We start from the raw sequence: 14,096 nt of genomic DNA, 5'->3' as shown, positions 1-14,096 counted from the left end.
CTTTTTATGAACAATTAGAACGCACATACGAGCGCTGCCCCCGTCATGATATAAAAGTCGTGCTTGGGGACTTTAAGACCAGGGTGGGCAAAAAAGGTGTTTTTGGCCCTACAGTCGGAAAGTTCAGCCTACACAATCACCCTTATTGTCATTTCGATAACTATTGAGGACTATCGACACATGTTTGGTATTGGCTAAAGCGCCAAATACACGACACGAACATTTCCGCGAACATTCCGCAATCTTGTTCGCAGCTTTGGCCATACACCATACGAACTTTTGGCCGAACATTAGTTCTCTTTCAGACAGCGATGAATACGGACAACAATTGTGCTGCAGCAATATTGCTCGCTGTGGCAATTAAGCGTAAAAAAAAGAGAGAAGATCGCAAAAAAAGAATTTGGTGAAAAGAATGGTTTAAAAAACGAGCAGTTCTTGGACAACAACAACAACCGCCTTGCTTTACTTTGCGCTTTCTAGCTAGTGGCAATAGCTTTGAAGACTTAAAATTTTTGACAGCAATTGCGCCCCAAACTACTTATTTTTTTATAACTGTATCCTTTGTGGCATCAGGATCTACTTCTTTTAATTTTTCGATTAAAGTCGCATAATCATTATTCTTTTTAATTCTATTACAATAATCTTTGCTTTTTACTTGCCACAATGATGGCAAAGATTTATACATTTCAATAAATTCACTCAGAAATTTTTTATTGTCCATTTTAATTACTACGATTATGAGCTATTTCGCCATACGCGCACGAACAGTTCGCGCAAATGTTCGCCAAAAATTAAAATATTTTGATTTTTGGCGAACATTTGCGCGAACTGGCAAACACCACCATACACGACAGAAAAGGTCGCAGAAGCATGACATAACGGGAATGTTCGCGGAAATGTTCGTGTAGTTTGCGGGCGCAATACCGGCGTGAATCAAAAAAAAAGAGAGATAGTTAGAAGTCTGGTGCTGGTGCTGAGGATGAATATGTTCCTACTCTTTGGTGCTATGATTTGCCATGCTTTTTGAAAGATCACGAAGAACCTTTGGCAGGCTTACCACAATGCAGGATGAAAATACAAACACATTTGAGGTAAGAAAAAAAGTCAAAATTTTATTGTTTCTTTTTTTGTGAACACAAACATTCATTTTGTTTTTATTCCGTAAATGATTCACTTTCTTATATTTAATATATTGTTCTGCCACGGAACTGCTCCCACTGTATTAAAATAATTACAATATTTTTCTCGAGTAGTTTTTGCTAAATTGGATGCATTCTTTGCACTTGAAGCTTGAAGAGCTGTAAGTCCATGGTCATTATGCCAATTGGCGTATTCTATCGCTCCGGGATCTGTTTCTTCAACATCGAATCCACCTTCAAAATACGTCTCCTCATTTTCAACAATTCTTCTCGCCCGAGAAAGCCTGTAGTTAAAAATTATTTCTTCTTCCTTGAGTGTGTTGTGGCTAAATGGCTTCATGATATTTTCTAACAGGGGAAAAGCATCGTCAGCTACGAATACAAATGGTAGTTTTTCTTCGCAGTTTGGAAGCGGCTGAGGGTCAGGAATTTTCAATGTTTTATTTTTTAGAGATGAAAAAAATTTTGTTTCGCTAAAAAGACCGGCATCAGACGCTCTTCCATTTGTGCCAACATCCACCATCAAAAATTCGTAATTAGCATTAACCACTGCCATTAAAATGGTGGAAAATTTTTTTTTATAATTATAATAAAAAGATCCAGATATTGACGTGTTTTCCATCAATTGCGCCTATACAATTTGGGAATTTCCAGCGTGCATCAAAATTTTTCGCTTCTACCTTCCAATCTTTTTCTGTTTGTGGAAGCTGAAAAGTAATGAAAAACTTATAAATCTTTCTTTTTAGGAATTCACTGTTCGACCAAGCAAAAGAAAAGTTTCTGAAGAAGATACACTTATTAAAAATGCATGCGAGAGACTTGCCAACAGCCGCGAACCCACAGAAGGTGACTCCTTGGCTCAAGCGTGGGCTTCGCAATATAGTGAAATGGAGGCCTCTCAGAAAACGATTGCGCGAAAAATCATATCAGATGTTTTATTTCAAGGTTGCTTGGGAGCATTGGAATTTAGACACGCGATTCAAATCCAAAATGTTTTTAACCCAAGTCAAATATTAACACCAAATGTCATTCCGCAATACCCAATGCGCACTTCTACACAACTTAACTACGCGGTGCCCCAACACATGCAGAATTATACAATAAGAGTTCCGACTCCTTTAAGTAGCGGCTCGTCCATAAACAGTAGTAGAATGCCACCTCAAGTCACACAAAACGTGCGAATCGTTGAAGATACATCATCCATTAATTCGGGCTCGGTAGAAAACTTACAAAATTTCTTTGCATCGTTTGAAACGGACGAATAATTTATTTTTATTTTTACTTCAAAAAACCAATAATTTTCAGACACACATATCTACACATGAAACTTTTCTTGTTTAGTCGAAAACAAATAATATAATCAATAAATAATTAAAAAAAAAAAAAAATAAAATAAAAAAATTGCTGTCAAAAAATTTAAGTCTTCAAAGCTATTGCCACTAGCTAGAAAGCGCAAAGTTAAAGCAAGGTGGGGATGAGGGGGAATCGCTTCTCTCATTATTGTATCCCGTTTCGTTATGAGTGGCAAAATTTTTTGTAAAAGTTGGTCAAATGTTGCCTTGCTCATACGAACGTAATTTTTAAAATCATTTTGTGACGTGAATTCTAGTTTTTTAATAAGAACTGCTCGTTTTTTAAACCATTCTTTGCACCAAATTCTTTTTTTGCGATCTTCTCTCTTTTTTTTACGCTTAATTGCCACAGCGAGCAATATTGCTGCAGCACAATTGTTGTCCGTATTCATCGCTGTCTGAAAGAGAACTAAGGTTCGGCCAAAAGTTCGTATGGTGTATGGCCAAAGCTGCGAACAAGATTGCGGAATGTTCGCGGAAATGTTCGTGTCGTGTATTTGGCGCTTTAGCCAATACCGATTTGGTGTCGAAGTGACGACGACGTCCATACGATGTGATGTCGACTGAAAAACGGCGACGATGTCGACGACGACAAAGACAATAAGGGTGAATGAAACTTCTCATAACGGACTGAGGCTGATTAACTTTGACGGTGCTCGATACATGGTCATATCCAGCACGAGGTTCATGCATAAAAAGATACATCAAGCTACATGGCTGTCTCCTGATCGAAATACTCGCAATCAGATCGATCACGTTGTGATATACGGACGGCATGCCTCCAGTGTTTTAGATGTGCGCACGATCCGAGGACCTAACATCGACTCGGACCATTATCTCGTTGCAGCCAAAATACGCACCCGCCTCAGCGCGGCTAAAGCCAAGGAACAAAAAACGCAAGGAAAGCTAGACGTCGAAAAGCTTCAATCACAACAGACTGCCAATGATTTCGCAACTCGACTTTCACACCTGCTCTCTGATAGCACAACTCATCCTGAAGGAATACAGGAGCAGTAGGAGCATATCTCCAAAGCACTACGTACTGCCGCCGAGAAAAAAATTGGTTACCGACGGCCACGAAAAAACAACTGGTACGATGAAGAATGCCGCGTTGCAACCGAAAGAAAAGACGCTGCCTACAGGGCTACGTTAAAAACGAGTGTGAACGCTATCGTGAGTTGAGAAAGGAAGTGAGACGCCTTTTCAGGAAGAAAAAAGCAGAAGCAGAAAGGCGTGAGTGCGAGGAGTTTGAGCTGCTAGCCACCAGGAATAACGCACGAAAATTTTACCAAAAAATACGGCGACAGACGAAAAGTTTTAAGACCGGGGCAATCTCCTGTAGGAACGAAAACGGCGACCTTGTAACTGATGTCCAGAGAGTGCTTAGATTATGGAGGGAACACTTCTCTGCTCTCCTAAATGGAGGCAGCGATTCACCGCGCAGAGATGACGAACCCGATCCCGCAATCGATGATGATGGAATATATGTCCCCCCGCCCGATTATGACGAAGTTAGAACAGCAATAACCAGATTGAAATACAACAAGGCCGTGGGCGCTGATGGATTGCCTGCGGAGCTATTTAAGCACGGCGGCGAGAAGTTGGTAAGGCGAATGCAGCAGCTTCTTAGCAAAATATGGGCGGACGAGTGCATGCCTGACGATTGGAATCTAAGTGTTATATGCCCAGTCCACAAGAAGGGGGATACTGCAAAATGCACCAACTATCATGGAATCAGCCTTCTTAATATCGCATATAAGGTCCTTTCAAAGGAAAGATTGAAGCCCACCGTGAACCGGCTGATTGGACCTTATCAGTGCGGCTTCAGACCTGGTAAATCTACCATCGACCACATTTTCACAATGCGCCAAATCTTGGAAAAAACCCGTGAAAAGAGAAGCGACACACATCAGCTCTTCGTCGACTTTAAAGCCGCCTTCGACAGCACGAAAAGGAGCTGCCTATATGCCGCTATGTCTGAATTTGGGTTCACCGCAAAATTTATACGGCTATGCAAAATGACGTTGAGCAACACCATCAGATCAGTCAGAATTGGGAAGGACCTCTCCGAGCCGTTCGAAACTAAACGAGGTTTCACACAAGGTGACCCCTGGTCTCCGCCAGGTCTGGGAGCATGATATAAGGGACTTGGTAGCTTTTATCAGGTCCTCGACATGGCTGGAAGAGGGCTAATGGTGTCTTACTGTGGTACCACAACGGGCCAACTGATAGTGGCCTATGTGTGCCCATGGGGCAGCCACTATTGCCTAACCTAACCTAAGTCATGATGTAATATACCAAGCAGGCGAAGTCAATATTACAATAAAAAGAAAATAAAAACAAGTAAGGAAGGTTAAGTTCGGGTGTAACCGAACATTACATACTCAGCTGAGAGCTTTGGGGACAAAATATGGGAAAATCACCATGTAGTAAAATGAACCTAGGGAAACCCTGGAATGTGTTTGTATGACATGGGTACCAAATGGACGGTATTAAAGAGTGTTTTAAAAGGGAATAGTTCTATAGGTGGACTCCATTTCGCGATATCGCCATAAAGGTGGACCAGGGGTGACTCTAGAATGTGCTTGTACGATATGGGAATCAAATGAAAGGCGTTAATGGGTATGTTAAAAGGTAGTGGGCCTTAATTTTATATGGGAAGGCGTTTTCGAGATATTGACCAAAATGTGGACCAGGGTGACCCAGAACATCATCTGTCGGGTACAGCTAATTTATTTATATATGTAATACGAACAGTATTCCTGCCAAGATTCCAAGGGCTTTTGATTTCGCCCTGCAGAACTTTTTCATTTTATTCTACTTAATATGGAAGGTGTCACACCTATTTTACAAAGTTTTTTCTTAAGTTATATTTTGCGTCAATAAACCAATCCAATTATGTTTCATCCCTTTTTTCATATTTGGTATAGAATTATGGAATTTTTTTCATTTTTCGTAATTTTCGATATCGAAAAAGGGGGCGTGGTCATAGTCGGATTTCGGCCATTTTCTACACCAAGATAAAGTGAGTTCAGATAAGTACGTGAACTAAGTTTAGTAGAGATATATCGATTTTTGCTCAAGTTATCGTGTTAACCGCCAAACGGAAGGACAGACCGTCGACTCTGTATAAAAAATGGGCGTGGCTTCAACCGATTTCCCCCATTTTCACAGAAAACAGTTATCATCATAGAAGCAACGCCCTTACCAAATTTCACATGGATTGGTAAATTTTTGTTCGACTTATGGCATTAAAATTATTCTAGACAAATTAAATTAAAAAGGGCGGAGCCACGCCCATTTTGAAATTTCCTTTTATTTTTGTATTTTGTTGCACCATGTTACTACTGGAATTGAATGTTGACATAATTTACTTATATACTGTAAAGATATTAAATTTTTTGTTAAAATTTGACTTTTAAAAATTTTTTTTTAAAAAAGTGGGCGTGTTTGTCATCCGATTTTGCAAATTTTTATCTAGCTCACATATAGGAATAGGAGTAACGCTCTTGCCAAACTTCATCATGATATCTCAACGACTGCCAAATTACAGCTTTCAAAACTTTCAAATTACCTTCTTTCAAAAGTGGGCGGTGCCACTCGCATTGTCCAAGATTTTACTAATTTTCTATTCAACGTCATAAGGTCAACCCACCTACCAAGTTTCATCGCTTTATCGGTCTTTGGTAATGAATTATCGCACTTTTTCCGATTTTCGAAATTTTCGATATCGAAAAAGTGGGCGTGGTTATAGTCCGATTTCGTTCATTTTAAATAGCGATCTGAGTTGACTGCCCGGGAACCTACGTACCAAACTTCATCAAGATACCTCAAAATTTACTCAAGCTATCGTGTTTACAGACGGACGGTCATACGGACGGACGGACGGACATGGCTAAATGAATTTATTTTTTCACCCAGATAAATTTGATATATAGAAGTCTATATCTATCTCGATTAGTTTATGCCGTTACGGATTACCGTTATGCGAACAAAGTTAATATATCTACTCTGTGAGCTCTGCTCAGCTGAGTATAAAAATTCAAAAGCAGCGCATGACAAATTTGAAGTGAAACTTCGGAAATTCATTGCTTAGAAGTAGTGTACGAGGCTCATTGTAAATTTGCGAAATGCGTGCTAGAGATTGCAGCTGTTCTAATGTTTGTTTAAAGCAACGAAATATTCTGAGAAATAACCTCACGGGCACGCACACATATGGATAATGTCAATACGTGCTTTTTAATTAACAAATAAGTATGTACAATAAAAAAACTAATTTCTAATTTGAAATGATTGGTCGCTATGGGTTTTTTTTTCTCAAAGCAATGAGCCAAGCTTAACACGTGAAGCAAAGAAACAAAAAAAAAAACAAGTAAGGACGTCTAAGTTCAGGTGAAACCGAACATTACATAACCACCTGTACACTTTAAATGCTGTTGTTGTTTGTTTTGCGTGCTTAATAGTGCTACAAGGCTACGCTATAATACATATACATATGGTTCTATTCTAAACCAACTTTCGTTTAAAAGAAGCAAAAAGGATACAGAGGCTAACACCAATGACCTTGAGCGGGTAATAATGCAGTTTTCCTTCAGATATGGGGATTTCCCTACTGTTTATTTTAAAATAAAGATATAACAGAACAATAAACATAAATACACAAGTGCCATGGTACTTAAAAGCGTTATTACAAAAAAAAAAAACAAGTAAGGACGGGACTGTCTTCGGCTGTGCCGAAGACTTCATACCTTTCATGAATGGGGCTGAACAATAATCTTATCCCATTCGTAATCTCCGAATAATCGGATGTATAAGATAAGTAATATATAGTGAACAGATGTACATACCTAAACGATTTTTAAGATAAATATAAAATAAACAAGTAAGGAAGGCTAAGTTCGGGTGTAACCGAACATTACATACTTAGTTGAGAGCTATGGAGACAAAATAAGGAAAATCACCATGTAGGAAAATGAACCTAGGGTAACCCTGGAATGTGGTTGTATGACATGTGTATCAAATGGAAGGTACTAAAGAGTATTTTAAGTGAGAGTAGGCCATAGTTCAATGGATGGACGCCATTTAGGGATATCGCCATAAAGGTGGACCAGGGCTGACTCTAGAATTTGTTTGTACGATATGGGTATCAAATGAAAGGTGTTACTGAGCATTTTAAGAGGGAGTGGGCCTTAGGTCTATTGGTGGACGCCTTTTCGAGAAATCGCCATAAAGGTGGACCAGAGGTGACTCTAGAATATGTTTGTACGATATGGGTATCAAATGAAAGCTGTTAATGAGTATTTTGAAAAGCAGTGATCCTTAGTTCCATAGGTGGACGACGTTTCGAGATATCGCCATAAAGGTGGACAAGGGGTGTCTCTAGAATGTGTTTGTACGATATGGGAATCAAATGAAAGGTGTTACTGAGCATTTTAAGAGGGAGTGGGCATTAGTTCTATAGGTGGACGCCTTTTCGAGATATCGCCATTAGGGTGGGCCAGGGGTGACTCTAGAATGTTTGTACGATATGGGTATCAAACGAAAAGTGTTACTGAGCATTTTAAGAGGGAGTGGGCATTAGGTCTATAGGTAGACGCCTTTTCGAAATGTCGCCATTAGGGTAGGCCAGGGGTGACTCTAGAATGTGTTTGTATGGTATGGGTATCAAATGAAAGATGGTAATAAGTATTTTAAAAGGGAGTAATCCTTAGTTCTATAGGTGGACGCCTTTTCGAGATATCGCCATAAAGGTGGACCAAGGGTGACTCTAGAATATGTTTGTACGATATGGGTATCAAATGAAAGCTGTTAATGAGTATTTTGAAAAGCAGTGATCCTTAGTTCCATAGGTGGACGCCTTTTCGAGAAATCGCCATAAAGGTGGACCAGAGGTGACCCTAGAATATGTTTGTACGATATGGGTATCAAATGAAAGCTGTTAATGAGTATTTTGAAAAGCAGTGATCCTTAGTTCCATAGGTGGACGACGTTTCGAGATATCGCCATAAAGGTGGACAAGGGGTGTCTCTAAAATGTGTTTGTACGATATGGGAATCAAATGAAAGGTGTTACTGAGCATTTTAAGAGGGAGTGGGCATTAGTTCTATAGGTGGACGCCTTTTCGAGATATCGCCATTAGGGTGGGCCAGGGGTGACTCTAGAATGTTTGTACGATATGGGTATCAAACGAAAGGTGTTACTAAGCATTTTAAGAGGGAATGGGCATGAGGTCTATAGGTGGACGCCTTTTCGAGATATCATCATTAGGGTGGGCCAGGGGTGACTCTAGAATGTTTGTACGATATGGGTATCAAATGAAAGGTGGTAATGAGTATTTTAAAAGGGAATGGGCTTTAGTTCTATAGGTGAACGCCTTTTCGAGAAATCGCCATAAAGGTGGACCAGAGGTGACTCTAGAATATGTTTGTACGATATGGGTATCAAATGAAAGCTGTTAATGAGTATTTTGAAAAGCAGTGATCCTTAGTTCCATAGGTGGACGACGTTTCGAGATATCGCCATAAAGGTGGACAAGGGGTGTATTTTAAGAGAGAGTAAGCCATAGTTCAATGGATGGACGCCATTTCGGGATATCGCCATTAAGGTGGACCAGGGGTGACTCTAGAATGTGTTTGTACGATATGGGTATCAAATGAAAGGTGGTAATGAGTATTTTAAAAGGGAATGGGCTTTAGTTCTATAGGTGAACGCCTTTTCGAGAAATCGCCATAAAGGTGGACCAGAGGTGACTCTAGAATATGTTTGTACGATATGGGTATCAAATGAAAGCTGTTAATGAGTATTTTGAAAAGCAGTGATCCTTAGTTCCATAGGTGGACGACGTTTCGAGATATCGGCATAAAGGTGGACAAGGGGTGTCTCTAGAATGTGTTTGTACGATATGGGAATCAATTGAAAGGTGTTACTGAGCATTTTAAGAGGGAGTGGGCATTAGTTCTATAGGTGGACGCCTTTTCGAGATATCGCCATTAGGGTGGGCCAGGGGTGACTCTAGAATGTTTGTACGATATGGGTATCAAACGAAAGGTGTTACTGAGCATTTTAAGAGGGAGTGGGCATTAGTTCTATAGGTGGACGCCTTTTCGAGATATCGCCATTAGGGTGGGCCAGGGGTGACTCTAGAATGTTTGTACGATATGGGTATCAAACGAAAAGTGTTACTGAGCATTTTAAGAGGGAGTGGGCATTAGGTCTATAGGTAGACGCCTTTTCGAAATGTCGCCATTAGGGTAGGCCAGGGGTGACTCTAGAATGTGTTTGTATGGTATGGGTATCAAATGAAAGATGGTAATGAGTATTTTAAAAGGGAGTAATCCTTAGGTGGACGCCTTTTCGAGATATCGCCATAAAGGTGGACCAAGGGTGACTCTAGAATGTTTGTACGATATGGGTATCAAACGAAAGGTTTTACTGAGCATTTTAAGAGGGAATGGGCATGAGGTCTATAGGTGGGCGCCTTTTCGAGATATCGCCATTAGGGTGGGCCAGGGGTGACTCTAGAAGGTTTGTACGATATGGGTATCAAACGAAAGGTGTTACTGAGAATTTTAAGAGGGAGTGGGCATTAGGTCTATAGGTGGACGCCTTTTCGAGATATCGCCATTAGGGTGGGCCAGGGGTGACTCTAGAATGTTTGTACGATATGGGTATCAAACGAAAGGTGTTACTGAGCATTTTAAGAGGGAGTGGACATTAGGTCTATAGGTGGACGCCTTTTTGGGATATCGCCATTAGGGTGGGCCAGGAGTGACTCTAGAATGTTTGTACGATATGTGTATCAAACGAAAGGTGTTACTGAGCATTTTAAGAGGGAGTGGGCATTAGGTCTATAGGTGGACGCCTTTTCGAGATATCGCCATTAGGGTGGGCCAGGGGTGACTCTAGAATGTGTTTGTACGATATGGATATCAAATTAAAGGTATTAATGAGGGTTTTAAAAGCGAGTGGCTCTTAGATGTATATGTGAAGGCGTTCTCGCGATATCGACCAAAATGTGGACCAGGTGATCCAGAAAATCATCTGTCGGGTACTGCTAATTTATTTATATATGCAATACCACTAACAGTATTCCTGCCAAGATTCCAAGGGATGTTGATTTCCCCTTGTAGAACTTTTTCATTTTCTTCTACTTAATATGGTAGGTGTCACACCCATTTTACAAAGTTTTTTCCAAAGTTATATTTTGCGTCAATAAACCAATCCAGTTACCATGTTTCATCCCTTTTTTCGTATTTGGTATAGAATTATGGCATTTTTTTCATTTTTCGTAATTTTCGATATCGATAAAGTGGGCGTGGTTATGGTCGGATTTCGGCCATTTTTTATACCAAGATAAAGTGAGTTCAGATAAGTACGTGGGCTAAGTTTAGTAAAGATATATCGGTTTTTGCTCAGGTTATTGTGTTAACGGCCGAGCGGAATGACAGACGGTGGACTGTGTTTAAAAACTGAGCGTGACTTCCACCGATTTCGCCCATTTTCACAGAAAACAGTTACCGTCATAGAATCTATGCCCCTACCAAATTTGAGAAGGATTGGCAAATTTTTGTTCGACTTATGGCATTAAAAGTATTCTAGACAAACTAAATGAAAATGGGCGGAGCCACGCCCATTTTGAAATTTTCTTTAATTTTTGTATTTGGTTGCATCATATCATTACTGGAGTTGAATTTTGAATTAATTTACTTATATACAGTAAAGATATTAAATTTTTTGTTAAAATTTGAATTTAAAAAAATTTTTTTTTAAAAAGTGGGCGTGTTCTTCATTCAATTTTGCTAATTTTTATTTAGCACATATATAGTAATAGTAGTAACGTTCCTGCCATATTTCATCATGATATCTTCAACGACTGCCAAATTACAGCTTGCAAAACTTGTAAATTACCTTCTTGTAAAAGTGGGCGGTGCACGCCCATTGTCCAAAATCTTACTAATTTTCTATTCTGCGTCATATGGTCAAATCATCTACCAAGTTTCATCGCTTTAACCGCCTTTGGCAATGAATTATCGCATTTTTTCGGTTTTTCGAAATTTTCGATATCGAAAAAGTGGGCGTGGTTATAGTCCGATATCGGTCATTTTAAATAGCGATCTGAGATGAGTGCCCAGGAATCTACATACCAAATTTCATCAAGATACCTCAAAATTTACTCAAGTTATCGTGTTAACGGACAGACGGACCGACGGACGGACGGACGGACATGGCTCAATCAAATTTTTTTTCGATACTGATGATTTTGATATATGGAAGTCTATATCTATCTCGATTCCTTTATACCTGTACAACCAACCGTTATCCAATCAAAGTTAATATACTCTGTGAGCTCTGCTCAACTGAGTATAAAAATTTAATTTAAAGATTTTAATGGGCTCAATGCTATATAACCCTGGCTTTTGGCGAAGAGTGCAGATCCAAGATTCACCACTGCGTTATCCACTGTACACCCTTGAATTTTGTGAACTGATCTCAATCCGTGCGCCCCCTAGCGAAACTTTTTGTAATATATTTTATACTGACTTCGGCCTCTGAATAAAGTTTGAAATTTCAAGTCTTTAGCTCACAGAGAAGCTACTTAAAAACCGATCTCAAAATTCCAATTTTCCAACTTCTTATCTAATTATTTCGAACCGTGCGCCACCTAACGGCATTTTTTTCTACTTTTGTTGCATTGTCTCGGTGTCTTAACATATCTGTAAAGTTTCACGTTTGTAGCTCAATGAGAAGTTACTTAAAAATCGATAGCGAGATTTGTATTAAAAATGCGGACAAACATTCAACAGACCTAATATAAAGGAAATAAAAATATAATTAAATTAACACTAAACAAGTAAGCATGGGACTGCCCTGATGGGCACAGCCGAAGACTTCATACCTTTCATGAATGGGCCCGAACAATAATCCTATCCCCTTCGTAATCACTACATAGTATAAAACAAAGTCGCGTTTTCTGTCCATATGTCCCTTTGAATGCTTAAACCTTTAAAACAGCGCAACGGACTTTGATGCGGTTTTTATTAATAGATGAGTGATTGAAGAGGAAGGTTCATATGTATAATAACATCCATTAAATAGTGGAGAAATACTGTTATTTTTGAAGTTTCTAATGTGATGTATATATAAAAGAAAGTGGTATTGGTTACACTATTTATAACTCAAGAACGGATAAAGCGATTTGGCTGAAAATTGGTGGAGGTAGCTTAGAACAAGGAGACGGGCATAGGATACTTTTTATCTAGGGTCTTGAGATCAAAACGTGGACCTGGGTAATCCTGGTATGTGTTTGTACAATATGGGTATCAAATGGAAGCTGTTTATTAGCACTTTGATACGGGGTATTTTTCGTACCCCTGTGTGACTAGGGTCTCGAGATATAGGCGAAAACGTGGGCCCGGATACCCCTAGAATGTGTTTATAGAATAAGGATAACAAACGAAAGCTGTTGATGAGTGCTTTAGTACAGGGTAATTTTCATACATATGTGTGACTAGGGTCTCGGGATATAGGCCAAAACGTGGACTAGGATGTGTTTTTACATTATGGGTATCAAATTCAAGCTGTTGGTGTGTGCTTTAGTACAGAGTAATTTTTATACCGCTGGGTGGCTAGGGTCTCGATGTATAGGCCAAAACGTGGACCCGGATACCCCTTGCATATGTGTGTAATATGGATATCAAATTTAAGCTGTTGCTGAGAACTTTAAAGTAATTTTCATTGTGATACTCGATTTAGTCGCATCAATCTGAAAAAACTGATAAATAAGCATGCGAAGCCGAAATAAAGACATCAATTAATAATACCCACATACCTATTTACATACGTCCTATTCGATTTGCCTGAAATTTGGTATATAAGTATGCCTATATTAGTATTTACGATCCTTTTTTCCGGAAAGTAGACCAGAGACGGACTGGGACTGGGATTAGGCCTAGGACTGGGACTGAGACTCGGAGTAGAACTGCTACTCGGAATGGACTGGAACAAAATACATACCATCTTGTGGGGATGAAGAAGAATGAGAAGAGCTTGAGAGAAGAGAAAAGAGGGAAGGAAAAGGAGACTGAGAAAACGATAGAGTGAGACGAAGATAGAGATAGATGAAGCGAAAAAGACGAAGAGAGGAGTGAATAAAAGGATTAAGAAAAAGTGAAGAGGGGGAGAGGGTAGAGTTAGACGGAAAAAGCTTATTAAAATATATGCAGATAGACCAAATTTATGGCAGAACAACGTCTGACGGGTCTGCCAAATAATCGGCTGTATATTATAGTGAACAGATGTGCATACATACCTAAGCGATTTTTAAGATAAATAAAAAATAAACCAGTAAGGAAGGCTAAGTTAGGGTGTAACCGAATATTACATACTCAGCTGAGATCTCGTGAGCTCTGCTCATCTGCTGGGGGCCTACTCTGTATTGCGATGCGAAAGCAAAAATACGCGAAATCGCAAAATCGGTACTAAGTATCTTGACATTCGCATGCATATTTTGACTTTCGCATTCACATTTTGCCCATTCGCAATTTTTCTCCCTTTTCGCATTGCCGGCACTCTGTATTGCGAAAGCGAATGTCAAACAGCATTCATT

The 14,096-nt window shown here is 39.5% G+C and overlaps 1 protein-coding gene across 1 annotated transcript; it reads left to right on the top strand.

Moving 5' to 3' along the window:
• The first annotated feature begins 954 nt into the window (after positions 1-954).
• LOC137247032 (uncharacterized) lies at positions 955-2,510 on the top strand. Its single transcript, XM_067778098.1, has 2 exons — positions 955-1,091; positions 1,886-2,510. Exons 1-2 carry the CDS (start codon positions 1,017-1,019, stop codon positions 2,402-2,404), a joined length of 594 nt encoding a protein of 197 aa, XP_067634199.1. The 5' UTR covers positions 955-1,016; the 3' UTR covers positions 2,405-2,510.
• The last annotated feature ends 11,586 nt before the right edge of the window (positions 2,511-14,096 follow it).

The sequence above is a fragment of the Eurosta solidaginis genome, chromosome 3 (genome assembly GCF_040869045.1).
Source record: "Eurosta solidaginis isolate ZX-2024a chromosome 3, ASM4086904v1, whole genome shotgun sequence".
In the NCBI taxonomy this organism is placed as follows: domain Eukaryota; kingdom Metazoa; phylum Arthropoda; class Insecta; order Diptera; family Tephritidae; genus Eurosta; species Eurosta solidaginis.
This window is presented reverse-complemented; position numbering and strand designations above follow the sequence as displayed.

Coding starts and splice junctions, on each gene's coding strand:
- LOC137247032 (XM_067778098.1), top strand. CDS start 1,017: ATGCTTTTTGAAAGATCACGAAGAACCTTTGGCAGGCTTACCACAATG. Junction 1,092..1,885: donor AAAATACAAACACATTTGAG/GTAAGAAAAAAA, acceptor CTTTCTTTTTAG/GAATTCACTGTTCGACCAAG.